At 35.5% G+C, this 18,148-nt stretch overlaps 1 protein-coding gene across 1 annotated transcript in view; it reads left to right on the forward strand.

Moving 5' to 3' along the window:
- Xpd (general transcription and DNA repair factor IIH helicase subunit Xpd) overlaps positions 1-18,148 on the forward strand; it is a 279,740-nt gene that overhangs the window by 132,133 nt on the left and 129,459 nt on the right. Inside the window, exon 12 of the mRNA XM_090376384.1 lies at positions 12,102-12,125. Within this exon, the coding sequence (XP_090232510.1) occupies positions 12,102-12,125 (24 nt within the window). The remainder of the gene's footprint in view (positions 1-12,101; positions 12,126-18,148) is intronic.

The raw sequence follows: 18,148 nt of genomic DNA on the forward strand, positions 1-18,148 counted from the left end.
TTTTTATAATTTTTAATTCTTTAATTTTTATTTCTGAATTTTATCATTTTTATCTCTGTTACCCTCCCCTCTTTTTCTTTCAGCTGTTATACATATGATTAGCCTATTAATTCGGCATTAATTCAGACTTAATTCTACTTAATGATTTTTTTTTTTTTTTTATAGGTTCTTAACATTCTTTCTCTCTTTTTTTCTCTTCAACTAGGTTTGGCATTTTGTGTTTAATAACTTCTCCATTTATTTTTATTTTATTTTACTTTCATTTGTAACACTTATATGTATATATATATATGTGTGTGTGTGTATACAGTAATACCCCGACTTACGCTACCCCGACTTACGCTACCCCGACTTACGCGAACTCGGAGTTACGCGGTTCCTGATTTTTTCGTTCGGCAACTCTGCCGCCCACTATCTTCAAGGTCATTTTTCATACGTTATCGATATACGGTGCGGCGGCGGAGAATGAGAGCGAAAGATGAACAAAATTCAACTTTGCTGCTTTTATGTTTTTTATGTCAGTGAAGGAGAAACACATTTCACCATAATAACGTAAAAACCAACACAATTCCAGCTATCGGTAAAATCTAATGCAATTAGATCGAGTTTACTACCAGTTTATAACAGATTTCACTAGCAGAAACGCAACTGGATTTTTATTGTTTTATGGTAGTAACCCCTAGAAATGTGAGGTGTTAATAGTGTATCTCTGCCTTTATGGTGTTGTTTATTCAGTTGCTACATGCGCGCAGCTTTGTTTATGCGTATCAAGTGTGCCTCCTCGTTTTGTAATTGTGCTTTATTCCCTAAAAATGAGTAAAATACTTAATTAAAAGGTGTGAAAAGGAAGCGTCCTGGTGAAGACACTGCAGATTCAGAGAGAAAAAGAAAAGCAATTATCGATAAACAGAGGCGGACTGGGTCAAAAATTCCTACCCGGGAAAATTTATAATGGCCTCATACTATGGTTTATGGCCAAAATCACACTGGCCCACTGGGGTTTCCCTGGTAAGGCTTATGGCCATTCCGCCTCTGTCGATAGAGAAAAAAAATATGAAATTGTGAAACGCTTTGAGCGAAATGAAAGACCATGTGATATTGCACGTGCTACAGGCCTAAACGAAGCAACGGCGAAAAGCACATGACAATTGCAAACTTGACAGGTTGAAAATTGAAAAGGGCTCAATTGTAAAGGGCTTAAAAATTTTAGAAAACATAGACTCCAACGAAGAACGCGTTATAGCTACAAAGCAAGGAATAAAAAAATTATTAGCTTGCTACGAAGAAATTCTGCGTGAAAAAAAGAACGCGCTGTGTCGTCAGACGAATTTGTTAGATTTTATGAAGCCATCGACATCGAAATAACTTTTTAATGTAAGTCATTTGTTTTTTTAATACATATTTTGTATTAATATGTATAAAGAACTGCAATTTTATTAATATTTTTCTTCTAAACTAGTGTTTTTGTTAGTCCTTGGTCCCAATTAAGCAAAATTTATATGTATTTATATGCAAAGTTTTACCCCGACTTACGCGAATTCGACTTACGCGATTTTCGTCGGACCCACCTATCGCGTAACTTCGGGGTATTACTGTATATATATGTGTGTGTGTGTATATATATATATATATATATATATATATACTATCATTGAATTATATTAAATAAAGTTAAATTATAATAAAATGAATAAATAATTAAGCATTCATTAGAGGCAGCGACATGCAATTCCTCCATATGAAGCTGAAATACATCCATTATTTTAAATTAAATAAAACATAAGCCAGTAGTATGGCAAAAACTGTAGAGCGAAAATTAACATAAAAATAACCCAAATAAACAATCGAACGAAAAGAAAGAATAGATATAAATAGTAGCCCAGAAACCCTAATATAATTTCGATCTTTAAATCCAATTAACAAAAACTATACAAATTTTAGGATAATGCCAATTAGTTATTAATTTAGCGGTACCCCCCCCCCCGAGAGGTACCAGTTCCAAAAGACGTGAAATATCACTCAAAGAGGGTTAAAGGAACTGCCAAACGATAACAAATTATCGTTTGGTATTTATTATTTATTTATTCTTAATTACTTAATTATTTATTCATTTTATTATAATTTAACTTTATTTAATATAATTCAATGATAGTATATATTTCGGCTTCATATGGAGGAATTGCAAGTTGCTGCCTCTAATGAATGCTTAATTATCTTAATTATATTAATTTTTTATTATAATTTAATTTTCGTCAACATTTAATATAATTCAATAGTAATGGGTCGATATGCTAATTTAGCAACGCCTGTGCCGCCATCTATTTTCTTTTTCTTCAATATAAGCTGATTCAGCTTACAGTATGTCAGTGGTGTGGCTCTGCTTTTAGAGTGCTGTCTGTTCTATAGTTTATTTTCGCTGCATAAGGACCACCGCCATGCAAATCCTCTGCATTGGTTGATCTATCGGAGAATGGGTGGTTTGGTTCTTCGATATTTCCGCCTTTGCGATGTTTTGTATGACGATTGAAATGCAGCGATTCCATGACCATTATTGGCCTCGTGGTCCTCTGTCGATATGGGGCATGATGGTCAGTCTATTTTATTTTAGTTTATTTTGATTTTGTTATCGTTTGGTAGTTCCTTTAACCCTCTTTGGGTGATATTTCACGTCTTTTGGAACTGGTACCTCTCGGGGGGGCACCGCTAAATTAATAACTAATTGGCATTATCCTAAAATTTGTATAGTTTTTGTTAATTGGATTTAAAGATCGAAATTATATTAGGGTTTCTGGGCTACTATCTATATCTATTCTTTCTTTTCGTTCGATTGTTTATTTGGGTTATTTTTATGTTAATTTTCGCTCTACAGTTTTTGCCATACTACTGGCTTATGTTTTATTTAATTTAAAATAATGGATATATATATATATATATATATATATATATATATATTCTGTAGCCAGGTGGGAAGGAGCAGCAGTGCATAGCACACGCTTCTTGATTAGACCGGGGTTCGAGCCCGTCACTACCAAATACAGAGGATGCGGAAAGGTCAGAGAATGACCACTGCATATTCCCGGAGCAATATGGCCTTAGTTGCTAATGCTCCTAAAAACCAAATAACTAACTAACTAACTATATATATATATATGTGTGTGTGTATATATATATATATATATACATGTGTGTGTGTATATATATACGTGTGTGTGTGTGTGTATATATATATACACATGTGTGTGTGTATATATCATAGTAAAAAAAAAAAAAAATATATATATATATATATATATGTTATATGATAGTTCTTACAATAATATAATTATAAAAATTACATTTCATAATATAAATTATATATAGAGTATATAATAATTTTATTCTTTATATAGAAGTACTAAGTAAACATCAATTATAGATCACCACAAAATTAAAAAGATACTGTACACCTTTTTATAATGAAATACACATATAAATTTAAAAAAAAAAAAAAGTTTAAGTAACTTAAACCCAAATTACATGGCACCCCTGGAATGTTGTTCCGGCATCCCGGTTGAAAACCACTGGTCTAGATGCAGCAATTTGTAGAACTGAAGTCTTTCTTGGTAAGAGTAACCTTTGTTCTTCTCCTCACTACTCAAGCTGTAGCCTAACCATTGCCCCAGGTACTAGCAGAATAATTACCTCTTTATCTCAGCCAGAAATATTCCAGTGTGTTATTGACAAAAATCCTACAAACCATCCTATCAGCCCATTTGCATTGATTCATGTTTGGCTGTACAACCACACTCAGCTATTTTTTTGTTCTCCACTACTTTGAGTGTGATACCATACAGTTTGTATGTACCTTGTACAAACGGTTTGTTTGTACCTTGCATTTATCAATATTAAACTTCAGTTGCCACTTTTCAGCCCTGCCTAATTTTTCTAGATCTTGTTGCAGTAGCATACCATGATTGCTGTCATTATCCACTTTGTCGATTTCTGTCATCTGCAGATTAAGAGATTAAGCCAGATATGCCTTCATCAGTATCATTAATAAATACTGAAAACAATAATGGACCCCCACGCTGAATCCTGAGGGACTCCACTAATAACATTAGTCCACGAAGAAGAAGGGCGGTGTTCATTCCTAACCATTCTCTCTCTCTCTCTCTCTCTCTCTCTCCTTCCATTCAACCATCCTTATCCATAGCAGTAACTTGCTGCCAATACCACACTGCTCCAATTTTTATAGCAGTCTTTCATGTAAAACAGTATCAGAAGCTTTTCTGAAATTTAAGTCTGCGATGTCAAAATTTATTGCATACAGTTCCCTTGTTATAGTATTGTAGTATCCAATCAGATTGGTCAGATAAGACTGTCACCATAACAAATCCATGTTTTGATTGCCAGATTGCATTACTTCTTTAACCAGCAACTTCATTATTTTCCCTACAACAGAAGTCAAACTCTGCACATCTGTAATTAATCACTTCAGTAAAACTGAAATCCATAGACAGAAAAAAAGGTTAGATAAGCTAATGTTTAAAAGCATACTGTACTGTAATAAAAAAAAAAAAGTGTAGTTTGTCTGTGAAATTTAATTATCAGTGCAGTGTGGACTTTAAAAAGCCTCCTGCTTTTTTCCAAAAAATCTTTCTTCCTGTTTTTTGGGAAACACTCCTGCTTTTTGCCAAAATTTCTTGTTTTTCTCCTGCTTACAAATGTGTGATCTCCAGCTTTTTGAAAGTCAAAAGTTGTCATTATTGGTGTGGCACCAAATCCAAAAGACTCTTGAACTGTTCTACAGGAATCTAGCATTATCTATTCATAAGAAAGCCTCCATTTTATGCAGGTTGGATTGTGGCAATAACCTGTGTTGTATGTGCCACACCAGAAATTCCCATGAATGTTCTATGTGATTAGTATCTCAGATGGTTGAGGGAGAGAGCTGTGGCAGATAGATAACATTGTCCTCTTGATCTCCAAACCACTTATTGGTGTTTTCTATGACATGAAATATTGTCATCCAGAAAGACACTCATTATAGATTGGGCAAAAATGTTGCAGTTGTGAGGTGCAGATGATCACTAAGTTGGTGTGCAACTTGAGTGAGGGGGTTGTCTGCTGGAATGAGAGGGAGCCAGCCAGGGCCAATTGTACGTTAATAATTGTTAAATAATTGTAACTATAGAAAAGTAAACCAAATGAATTTTTTGAAGAGACGACCTAGGTGGAGATAGCATTGCAGAGTCTTTCATAATTTTTGTGTCATCATCAGAGGTCATCCACCAAAATCATGAAAAAGACAGCAACTCTTACTTCTGTTTCCGACATGTTCTGTATGTCAAGGTACATGTGCGAAAGTCCACGTGGTAATATCAATTTTAAAATTTGAATAAAATTTGAATAACATTATACCAAGTTTGCAATTACATAATGTGTTAATAAGGTATTGCATACAGAACATGGATGACCTTACAGAAGTAAGCGGAATGTTATGAAAGTAGAAAAAGCAAAGACAAAGGCAAGGAAAATCCGAATGACAAGAACTTACCGCTACAGGCCGGACTGACAGAAAAGACTGTCAGTGGGTTACCAGTGTATTTATGCATGGGTATGCTAGCGGCGCCTAGCGTTAGACAAATTTTGGTGTGTGTTTTTTGAAATAACGTGGGCGGTGAAGCTACGCTAGGTTAAGTACATGATGCTCAAACTGCCCAGGATAGTTAAGAAATATAATAGCTGACAAAGTAGCGATATAAGGCAGCTAAACTTTGTTAAGGCGAAAAATAGATTTGGTAAAGTTAGAAAAATAGAGCCCTGATTTTGCGTTCGGTAAACTAATGGCTCACAGGACATAAGATGTAGAGGCTAGTAAAGTAGAAAGATGATTATGGTAGAAATATGTAGTTGGGCTAGGGTGGTTCGGGGTTGCAAACCCGTTCCTATAGTTAGGACCCTGAACGAATGTCTGGGAGTTAGTGCATCATGTATTTAAGGTCAGTTATGTACAAGGTGGCATAATGTAATATAGTTAAGTTAGAATATAATATAATTAAATATAAAATTTAATTAAAGTTTAGTATGAACATAATTACAAGATAAATACACTGTGATGGGCCAATTGGTGGGTACGGGTTTTTCAGACTGTAAGACACCACAGAGGCCTAGTATATTGTATTTACACTATATATATACTTGATGTGTATGAGATTAATTATATGTCGATAATGCTATTTATATTAATATCTTTTAGATTCTTGTGCCTTAATATGTTAAGGGCTTTACTGATATGATGGCGCAGATATGCTCTAGGAAAAAGGTTGTTCTTGAGTTTCTTGTATAATATCCTGATGTTATCAATGGCTGTTTCATTATTGCTGCATATGGTTGCTATTCTGTTGCATTGTGCTAGAATAACATTGGCATGTACTTTTTTGGAAATATTTGAATTCCATTGTGTAAGGTTGACTATGCTAAAGTTGAATGCTTCACGTTTGTTGTACAGGTTGATGGAGGCTATGTCGTTCTTTAACTTAATGTCTAGATCCAAGAAATGGGCTGCAGTATCAATGTTGTTTGTTTTTTCCAGTACGAGTTCGTTGGGGTACAAGTGTCCATAATCCTTGATGAAATTCAGGCAGTTGATCACTATGAGGTCATCTGTATATCAATATAGGATAAGGTTCTGTGAAAATGAGGTCTCTGACCAATATAGATATAGATTGGCTATTATGCATGAGGCTGGGCTGCCCATAGGTGTTCCATTGGTTTGTTGATACACTGTATTGCCGTCATATATAAAATTGTTGGAGATACAAGTTCAGTATGTTGTTCCAGTAATAGGTATTGCAGGATATATAATCTTTATATTTAGCATAAATATCTTTGAGTACAGATTTTAGTTTGGTTTGATTAATACTTGTAAATAGACTGTGGAAATCAAAGGTTTGTATATTGTTAACATTATTCTTCTGCAAAAATTTTAATACAGGTAGGTTGTTGCCTATGATTTTGCTGTTATGTATGTTTTTTAGCAGTGGTTGCAGTAGTGTTTTTCCAGGTTTGTGCACATAACTATTTTTGCAGGAGGTTATGAATCTGAAACCTATGGATTTTTTGTGAAATTTAGTTTTAGTTTTTTATTGAAGGCTATGAGTTTTTTTGTAATGCTATTACAGGCACTAGATATAGGCTTGTAAGTATTGCTGGAGTTAAGTTCAGTTGTCAAGGTATGTGCATAAAAAGATTTGCAAATAAATGCATAGTTGTTTGCTGCTTTATCTACCGGTGTGATGATGAAGTCTTTATGTATTTCTAGTAGTTTTTGTTTTAATTTATCCAAGTTATGGTATTTTTGCTGGTTATATATATATATGAACTGGGTAATTCATATTTTTGCTTTAATAGTGTGAAAGTATGGCTAATCCACATATGGTATGCCTCTATAGGTGTGTTATGCTTGTAAGCTAGTTGAAAGCAATAGTTTAACAGGTCTTGATATAGCTGTTTATTAAAGGTGGTTAAATTTATTTTGGTACATGGCCTGAATTTGAATCCTTGTGATAGTATATATCTGAGCTTTGGGTCTGTAACTATGTTTAGATTACCAGTAATGATGTGTCCATAGTCTGGATCAATGTATTGTTGCATGTTACTATGCTTGCATATGCAGTTGTTGGTGTCTGCATTATGGGATATTAAATTGGTAGCTATGGATTTGTAGTTACAGGCTAATAATCCAAAAGGTTTCCTATATTTATATCTAACTTTTATATAACTTTGACTGGTATTAGGAAGTAGATGATTATGCTGATTTATAAGTTTATTGATATTTACGTCGTCCATAATTTGGCTGTTGAAGTTTAAGATTATGAATGATTTATTATCACCTGTTGTAGTGTGTAGGTTTTTTAGATTGAATTTACAAATATCGTTTATTATATGAAAGAGATGTTTGGACTCGAAGCTGAAAGTGCATATGAACCTGTGTAGTGCTCTCAATATACTGTGTAAATTATTGGTACTGAAAAGTAAATTATGTATATATTGCACATCTATAATATTTTTATCCCAGTCTTTAAGGGTGGCATCAAAATCGCCTAAAATAGGCTTGTGTTTAATGTTGGTATTATTAGATTTTTTAGAACGTTTGCGTGGGTGATTGTGGAATTTAATTATATTGAATTTGTCATATATACAGCAGTCTGTTAAGTTGTTGGTAATAATTTTATGGTTGAATTTATTATTTAGACCATATGGGTATAAGGTTTTTAATTTTAACATAAATATTTCTTCTTGTTTTGTTCTGATGTTGGCGTTACTAATCTGCGCTAGTATGGATATGTATATATTGTTGAAGTTGTGAGATTGAAAATGCATGTATTCTATTTCTTGTTCTATATTATTACTTTTCCTATTCAGGTAGTTATTGATGTCCGATCTGTGTTGATTAATTCTCAGGTGTAGTTTATTGCTAGTTTGTCCAACATATTTTATGTTACAGGTATTGCAGGTTATAAGGTACAGTAATACCCCGAAGTTACGCGATAGGTGGGTCCGACGAAAATCGCGTAAGTCGAATTCGCGTAAGTCGGGGTACAACTTTGCATATAAATACGTATAAATTTTGCTTAATTGGGACCAGGGACTAACAAAAACACTAGTTTAGAAGAAATATATTAATAAAATTGCAGTTCTTTATACAGTTTAATACAAAATATGTATTAAAAAAAACAAATGACTTACATTAAAAAGTTATTTCGATGTCGATGGCTTCATAAAATCTAACAAATTTGTCTGACGCGCCTTCTTTTTTTTCATGCAGAATTTCTTCGTAGCAAGCTAATAATTTTTTTATTCCTTGCTTTGTAGCTATAACGCGTTCTTCGTTGGAGTCTATGTTTTCTAAAATTTTTAAGCCCTTTACAATTGAGCCCTTTACAATTTTCAACCTGTCGAGTTTGTAATTGTCATGTGCTTTTCGCCGTTGCTTCATTTAGGTCTGTAGCACGTGCAATATCACATGGTCTTTCATTTCGCTCAAAGCGTTTTACAATTTCATATTTTTTCTCTATCGACAGAGGCGGACTGGCCATAAGCCTTACCGGGGCCAGTGTAACCCCGGTGGGCCAGTGTGACTTTGGCCATAAACCATAGTATGAGGCCACTATAAATTTTCCCGGGTAAGAATTTTTGACCCAGTCCGCCTCTGTTTATCGATAATTGCTTTTCTTTTTCTCTCTGAATCTGCAGTGTCTTCACCAGGACGCTTCCTTTTCACACCTTTTAATTAAGTATTTTATTCATTTTTAGGGAATAAAGCGCAATTACAAAACGAGGAGGCACGCTTGATACACATAAACAAAGCTGCGCGCATGTAGCAACTGAATAAACGCAGAGATACACTATTAACACCACACATTTCTAGGGGTTACTCCCATAAAACAATAAAAATCCAGTTGCGTTTCTGCTAGTGAAATCTGTTATAAACTGGTAGTAAACTCGATCTAATTGCATTTGCGATTATACCGATAGCTGGAATTGTGTTGGTTTTTACGTTATTATGGTGAAATGTGTTTTTCCCTTCACTGATATAAAAAACATAAAAGCAGCAAAGTTGAATTTTGTTCAACTTTCGCTCTCATTCTACGCCGTTGCACCGTATATCGATAACATATGAAAAACGACCTTGAAGATAGTGGGCGGCAGCGTTGCCAAACGAAAAAATCAAGAACCGCGTAACTCCGAGTTCGCGTAAGTCGGGTTAGCGTAAGTCGGGGTATTACTGTATATAACATTACTGGTTTTACAAAAGGTAGGTTTTGTAGTATCATTTGTATTGTGTTGCGGGTGCATACAAGGACAGGTTAAACATAGTTTATTTTTGCAAGTGTTGAATTTAAGGTTATGGATCCCATATTTATCTAAGTTAGAAGCATTAGATGCTGCTGTGCTCTGTATTGTGTGTGTTAAATGTGTATGTATCAAGTTATAGTCGTGTTGCGGGGTACAGTACAGAGCATGTGTACCCGGGGTCAAATTTATTCTACTCTGCCCACGTAGTATGTTATCATTGCTATCTGGCTCCATACATGTAAGTTGCACAAATTTAAAAATGAAATTAAAATTAAAAAATATATATATATACAAGGAATGAAGTGTGGACACAACCAGGTGTAGACTGTACGTTCAAAAGTAGGGATAGGCTGGTGAACATATAATATGCTGAATATATTTGAATAATGTTTGAAATAATTGAAAACTGAATCTTACATAAAAAAGGGGGTAAAGCATACATCAGAGGCAGCAAAAAGCATTTTCCTCTACATGACGCTTGAGATATAAACTTAAGTGAGAGTAATTATAAAAAAATAAATAAAAATGCCAGCAGCATGGCAAGACAGAAGAGCGAAAATTGTGAAATTATACATAACGATCAAACCAACAGGGAAGGAAGAGAATAAAATTATTGCAGCAGAAACTCTTGAAGATAATTTAGAAGTCTAAATACAAAGATAATAAAATATAATCAATTAAATTTTGAATAGCCAATTAAATGAAATTTAACGGCAACCCCTCTGACGGGCACCAGGTCCAAATTTATGTGAAATATCACGAGCAGAGATGTGAACAACTACAATAAAATAAAATAAAACAGAAATAGACTGACCATTATGCCCCATCTCAACAGAGGACCACAAGGCCAATAATGGTCAGGGAATCGCTGCATTTTGATCGCTAGACAAATCGCCGCAAAGGCGAATCGATCGAAAGATCAGTCCACCAATCCGATCCCCAGATCGAACCGCCAGTGCAGAGGACTTGAATAGTGGTGGTCCTGATGCAACGAAAATTAAAAATAGGACAGATACAAGCACTCAAATGCAAAGCCACACCACTGACAAAAGTAATCTTAACCAGATCATATAGGCAAAACATGAATTATGGATGGCAGCACAGGCGCAGCGTTAGCAATCTGTTGGTTTGATGATTATGTATAATTTCACAATTTTCGCTCTTCTGTCTTGCCATGCTGCTGGCATTTTTGTTTATTTTTTTATCATTACTCTCACTTAAGTTTATATATATATATATATATATATACCTACGCACACACACACACACACTGGCAGATAATATTTCTGAACCAACATTTTTAATGCTTATATGATTTAAACAGAATGTTCAAATAATGTGTACATTATTTTGGTGATTTCTTTTAATCATATATATATATATATATATTTTTTTTTTATTTATTATTTTTTTTTCTTTCACTTTTTCATAATTTTTTGTAAATACCTTTATATTCAATATGGCATTAAAGGCCAGCTATAAAGAATTGAGGTAACTGCATTCTTAAGTAGTTGTGAAATATATGTGCGGGCAGATGTGGGGTTCTCTGAGCGGTGCGGACTGGCTGCAGGAGTGGCTCGTGGTGTCTTGTCGGTGATATACAGGAGTTTTTCTGGCAGGGATGGGGAGGTGATTGTTCCCTTGTGTAGGGCAATGGTCGGGCCACACCTTGAGTGCTGTATGCGGGTCTGCGGGCCTCATTTTGGGAGGGATGTGGAGATGCTGGAGCGAGTGCAGGGGGGGTGGCGGGGTTGGTGAGCGGAGCGAAGGGTTGCTCTTGCGAGGAGGGGCTTAAGTTTTGCGGATTGCAGTGTCTGGAGGCTGGGCGCCGGTGGGGTGATCTGATAGAGGTGTACGGGGCCTTGAATGGTTTGAGCGTGCTCAGTGCTGATGAGATGCTGCCTCTTGCTCGGAGTAGTCGCTTGAGAGTGCATAGGTTCGGATTGAGGAGGGACAGATGTGGGATGGATGTGCGGAGGTTTGCCTTTGGCCAGCGGGTGGTTGGTTGGTGGAACGGACTTCTATCCCTTGTTGTGGAGGTTGGTAGCCTGAATGAGTTTGGGGCTCGGCTGGACGGGTGTTTCGGGCGAACGGAGGGGTGGGGTGGAAGGTTTTTTTTTTTTTTTTTTTTGGCTGATGCTACATAAGCTTGCTTTCTAGCATCATGTGCCTCTACTAATGCTAATATGATACTTGAGGTCACTGTTAAAGTAAATCTTAATTTAATTATTAAATTAATGTTGGTATTTTTTATTTTACAGTTCTACCAGATGAAATTCTTCAAGGTAAGGACAATGTTTCTTATATTCATTTTGTATTTGTAATTCCATGTATTTTTATATACCTGCAAGTATTCAAAAATATGTCTGTTGAAAGGCACGAAGGCATGGAATGCAAATTGACAATAAAATAAAATTTAATTAATAATAACACTGAACTTAAAAAGCTTAGACTGCACACAGACAAAATCCCAAAATGAATTTCTAAATTCACTTTGGGATTTTGTTATCAAGTTAAAAAGGAAGTAAATAGAATAAAAAAAATACTATAACTGTGCATGCAAACATAAGTTTAAAAAAATTGATGTACTAATAATATTTGCTATTCAAGTACAATCAACTACTTGAATATTGTATTTTTAAATAATTTCAAGAATATTGTATTTTTAAATAATTTCCAGAATAAGCATTCTGTAAAATCTTTTTAAAATAATTCATATGATGAAAATAAATAAAATCAACAAATTTTAAGCATAAGAAAAACTGGTACTTACCAAAGTTTTTATCATAAATGTGAATGTCATCATTACAGAGATAAAAGAAAACTTTGAGAGTTGGGAGGGGCCATACTGCTTGTGTATATGGAACCGAAAAAACCTAATTCATATCAATGTTTAGTCTCTAGAGCAAAGTTTCCGGCATCCCCCCCCCCCCATACTTCTCTTTTAACCCATGCACAGTACTAAGTACTATAGGTTTTGATACCTTTTGTGTTTGGGGTTTTCATAAAAAAAAAAAAAAGAAAAAGAAAAAAAAAAAAGAAAAAAAAAAAAATTAAATTGAAATTTTGAAAAAATAGAAAAAAGGGTAGAGCAATGCTAAAATTATATACAAATATGGAATTGTGAAAATTATTTTTGACAAAGTTTACAACAAATTCTTCAGAGACAGTTTTCATAAATTGATTACATTTTGGGCTAGGCTTCTATGGTTGTAACTGTATATTCTTTTGGAAGGTTCCAAGCTACAGTCTTCTAAGTGGTGGCATCTTGTTATTTGGTGATTATTTTTGACAAAATTGGTTTAGCATATTTTATATTTTGGATATAGCGTTTATCAATGTTGCAACATCAAAAAACAAATTATTGCTTTTAAAATTGGAGTGTTCACTTACTCGTATTACTTATTACTTTGCACTGGTTGGCAAAAAAAAAAATTTTTTGTGCCTAACACCTCTCTAGTTAACTGGGTGAAATTTACAGTTTCAACCTCTAAAAAAGGTAAGACTCAAAGGAAAACTAGTGAAGCTACTAATACCTCAACTGGCATCCCAACGGATACTCCTTTGATCTCATGTGATACAGGAAAAATCAAAACTGGTAAAGGCTCAAAAAAAAAAAAAGAAAAAAAAAAAAAAGGGAAAAAAAATGAACCTCCCACCAGCAGAATGGAAATGGATGAGCATTTAGATAATCAGGAACTCATTTTAGAACTCCACGCAAATGACACTACAGATTCTGGATGTCCTTTTTCGCAGAAAAAGGTAAAACAAAACAAGACAGAAATGAACTGGTCACAAAAAACAGTCAGACCAACCTTTCACAACTGAACCTAAATGAAGTCCAACATCACAGAGTGGAACAGCAGAGGACTAAGCAGCAATTCTGATGACTTAAGAAAATATTCCATGTATAGAAGAGACAGTAGCTCAGAGTCTCCTATCTGAGGAGTAGCTGTTCTTGTTAAATCAAATATGCTGTCTAGACACATTCAGTTGCAAACTACCCTAGAAGCTGTGGCAGCTCATATTGCGATTGGTATATCAGTTACCCTTGTTTATATTTATATTCTACCATCTCAACCATTCTTCGGTTCATAACTTGACAGTCTTATTATGCAGCTCCCACCATCTTTTTGGTGACGTCATTGGTCACCATCCATTATGGAGGTCATTTAGATTGTACATAAGAGGCAAATTGATTGAAGCATTCCCGAGTAATAACAACCTAACTATACTAAACTCTGGATCTCCCACCTATAGGATCTATCAGAGTTATCAGTCTGTTCATCATTAGTTTTTCTAAGTATGATGGTCAGTGATAAATAATCCCCTACATAGCAATCACTTTACAGTCATTTGTCCATTACAACACAGGTAACTCCATCTCCTTAGCAATGCAATTGGATGGAGTAGCTATCACAGTTCACCTTGTGAAAATCCACCCGGAATTTTCACAAGGTGAACTGTGATAGCTACTCCATCCAAGTCCACTAGACAGGATTCATGTTCAGCAGTTCACTTTGTGAAAATCCACCCAAAATTTTCACAAGGTGAACTGTGATAGCTACTCCATCCAAGTCCACTAGACAGGATTTATGTTCAGCAGTTCACTTTGTGAAAATCCACCCAGAATTTTCACAAGGTGAACTGTGATAGCTACTCCATCCAAGTCCACTAGACAGGATTTATGTTCAGCAACAACCCATTGATGATGTAACTGCTTACATTACCAGTCAGACACTAATTGCAGCCAAAGCTTCCATTCCAAAATGATGACCTCACAGGTGCACCCACCAGAACTACTGGAGGAATACAGATTGTTCTAATGCCAAACAGGAGAAAAACCATGCTTGGAATAAATTCCACAACTTTCCTACTAGGAGTAATCTAATTGCATATCAGTGTTCTCCACAGAAAATTTTGCCAGCCGGGTGGAATTATAAAGCAGCCGGGTGGGGAAGTGTAACACTTCACAATATTATAAAATTTTCTGTTATTTATAAATGTGACTTAAGCAATCCAGAGCAAAAGTTAATTGCATAATTTAACATTATATGCTCCTGCCGCATTGATCTTGATCGTAAAGTATGCTCAAATTAATATTGATCGAGATCAGTGAGCAGTACTGTATGGTATGGCAAGAATTGCTTAAATTTTAGCCAGATGGTCAGTTAAATTCACTGGGTGGTATGCCCATTCGATAGGTCCTGGGGAGAATACTGCCTATAAAAGACAAAGCTAAAGCAAGACAAATTAGGTGGAAGGCCAAAAGGGACTCCTGGGTTGCGTTTGCCTCAAATATTACCAAAGACACAGACCCATGATCCATCTGGAGACTATGCAAGTGCTAAATGGAAAATTCCTTCGACCACCCTCTTCAGTACTCTGCTGGAAAGAGAAAGATCTGTTTGCACCTGAAGAAGTTGCCAATGCATTAATAGAATTGTTCTTGGTAAGATATACTTCTTCCTCCTATGATCTCCTTTCAGTGCATCAAAGCAGATGCAGAACAGCACAAAAGTTAACTTCCCCACACATCTTTTGCTTCCATAAAATCAACCCTTTATTTAAACACAACTTAAGGAATCTTTAAATAAATCTTCATATAGTGCTGCTGGCCGAGATGGCATTCATTACATTATGCTGAAACTCGAGGAGGATTTACGTAATCTACTGATTTTGTATAATTGGATCTTCTCTGAAAATGTTTTTCCTTCTTTCCTGCTGCTATTCCTTTATTCTTGCCCTATCAGACAAAGATTTTCCTTGTTCAAAATTATAGGCCAATATCTCTTACAAGCTACATGAGAAAAAAAATTTTTGCAAAAATAATTCACATGAGCACGATCTTAATGGATCCTGGAATCAGAGAATCTTTTTAAAAGATCATCAGTATGTCTTTGTAAGAACAGATCCCCCACTGGGCATACTCATCAAAGCTGAATCCCATATTCAAAATGCCTTCGTCATGAAACAACATCTAGTCATGGTCAACTTAGATATTGAAAAAGCATTTGACACTATCTGGGATTATGGTATTATTATGGATGTTAACACGTTGACTGCCACGTCGGGCCTATATGTCCGACACCATTAAGTTTTTCAGGCTCCTCGCTGACACTCTCTGTTTCAGAACTTGTTTTGACGAAATCCTTAACAATACTGACAAACTTATTGCGATTAGTTTATTGCAGTGCTCGTGCACGCGTGTAATAAATACTAATCACAAATTACCTTCATACGTGTGTCGTAATAGCGTCACACGCATGTGGCTGACATGGCTTCTCAAGAAATAAAGTAACCTACTCGGCCACATATATGTGGCACAAAAAATACTTTTTTTCTTTTGATATTTTAAGCAAAAAAAATGACATTACAATATTTATTTTAGAATTGCTAATCAAATTATTTACTAAATATTTTTTGGCCCTGGGGGAATTTTTTTTCTTAAACTAGCTTGGCAGTCAATGTGTTAAGGAGATGATCCCTTAGTCTAGGGTTAAGGGATCGTCTCCCTGAAATAATTCAGAATTTCTCCCTTCTGCACTCTTTTCAGATCTGCTATCAAAACATACTGCCAACCTCATTTGCAATTTGAGCTAACAACATGACGTGAGGCATGCTGAAGCTTACATATGTGGAGACAACTACCATTTTCTATCATTTGCGAAGTATGAACACTATCAAGTGGAAACTCCAACCTGCCATAAACAGAATTGAATCCTGGACCTCATACAATGGATATCAACCACCACTCACTTTTGCAAGAAGTATGCTCTCTTTCTCAATCCTAAACTACAGTTAAACAATGGTCTGATACCACTAGTTAATACTATCAGGTTTCTGAGACTGACAGATTGGACAGCAAGCTAAATTTCCCAGCACATGTCACTCATCCTTTAGCTACTTGTCTAAAACAGTTGAATGTACCCTGGCCAGTCTCATCCATGTAAAAGTGTAGTAAGATATACCAATCAGCTTCCCAATTACTGCTCTCTAATCTGTTTTTACGTAGATTATTTATGGGTCTCTGGTGTATGACCCAATCAGGAAGAGCACTTTTAGAATCGCTAAATGTCATCCAGCATAGTGCTCTGAAGACTACCCTGGGAGCTTTCAGGACTTGTCCAATCCAAAGCCTTTATGTTGAAGTGTATGATTTGCCTTCCCTCCCCATTACACTATCATAGAAGAATGTTGCTGTCTCTTTATGCTGCTAAGATTTGGAGTCTCCCATTGCACCCCAGTTGGGAGTATCTGTATAATACTTAGTGGGATTCTTTCTGTGATAGTAAGCCACGTGAAAACTGACCTGCTGCACTCAGACTTAAAGAATGTGTTCAGACTTTGAATGTCGATATAAGTAACATCTTTTTTTGGCCACAACTCTTCTTTACCACCTTAGTCATATGCTCCTGACTTTCATGATGACCACTTTCACCAATAGAGGAAGAATATTATATCTTCTTGCAATATCAGACTGTTGCATGTAGCTCATGCTACTCTCAACTCCAACATGTAAAATATGTAAAATACTGACGGATTGAAAAACATACACAAATATTGTGGGTATTGCGGCAGTTTTTCCTTCATTTGTCATTTACAGCATTGTTACCAGTTGCACTCAGTATCTTCACTTCTGAACCATATGCCATGAAATTAGCACTTAACCAGATTGTTGAATTGACATTTGACCTGCTCTAATCGATGACTCTCTCAGTGCAGTCTGAGCCATAAGGGATAATTTCTATTCCAGTCATTTTACATTGAAAAACATTTGCTACCAGTTACTCACCTTCAGTGAGTCCATTCAGCCAGTAATATTTTGTGGAATCCCCGGACTTTCTGGGAAATGAAAGTGCTGACTTTGCCACTAAGCAACCTCTTCTCACATTCCCACAATACTCTCGGGTTCCTTATACAGATTACAAGTCTGTAATTCATAAGGCCTATTACTGGTCGCAGATCTGGAAAAAAAGATAAAACAAGATCCAGAGCTATGGCTCTCTGCATTTAGATGAAACACACAAGAGAAAGTGGTATTGACAAGACAGAATTGAGCATACTTATCTTACTCATCCCTTTCTTATTATTGGGAGAAAATCTTCAACAATGTTCATCCTGTCACACTCAACTTATGGTCTATCATTTGTTGGCCGACTGTGCTCTTTATTTATCCATCTGCTCAAGCATTTCCAGTCATTCTCCAGATTGAATGAAGCACAGATTTTATCCCATTTTCTGGAAATAATATAAATATAGAAGAACTATTGAAGTTTATTGGCCTATACAGATGTTTATTGCATGG

The sequence above is a fragment of the Mastigoproctus giganteus genome, chromosome 6 (genome assembly GCF_048544385.1).
Source record: "Mastigoproctus giganteus isolate SK-2022 chromosome 6, ASM4854438v1, whole genome shotgun sequence".
NCBI lineage: Eukaryota > Metazoa > Arthropoda > Arachnida > Uropygi > Thelyphonidae > Mastigoproctus > Mastigoproctus giganteus.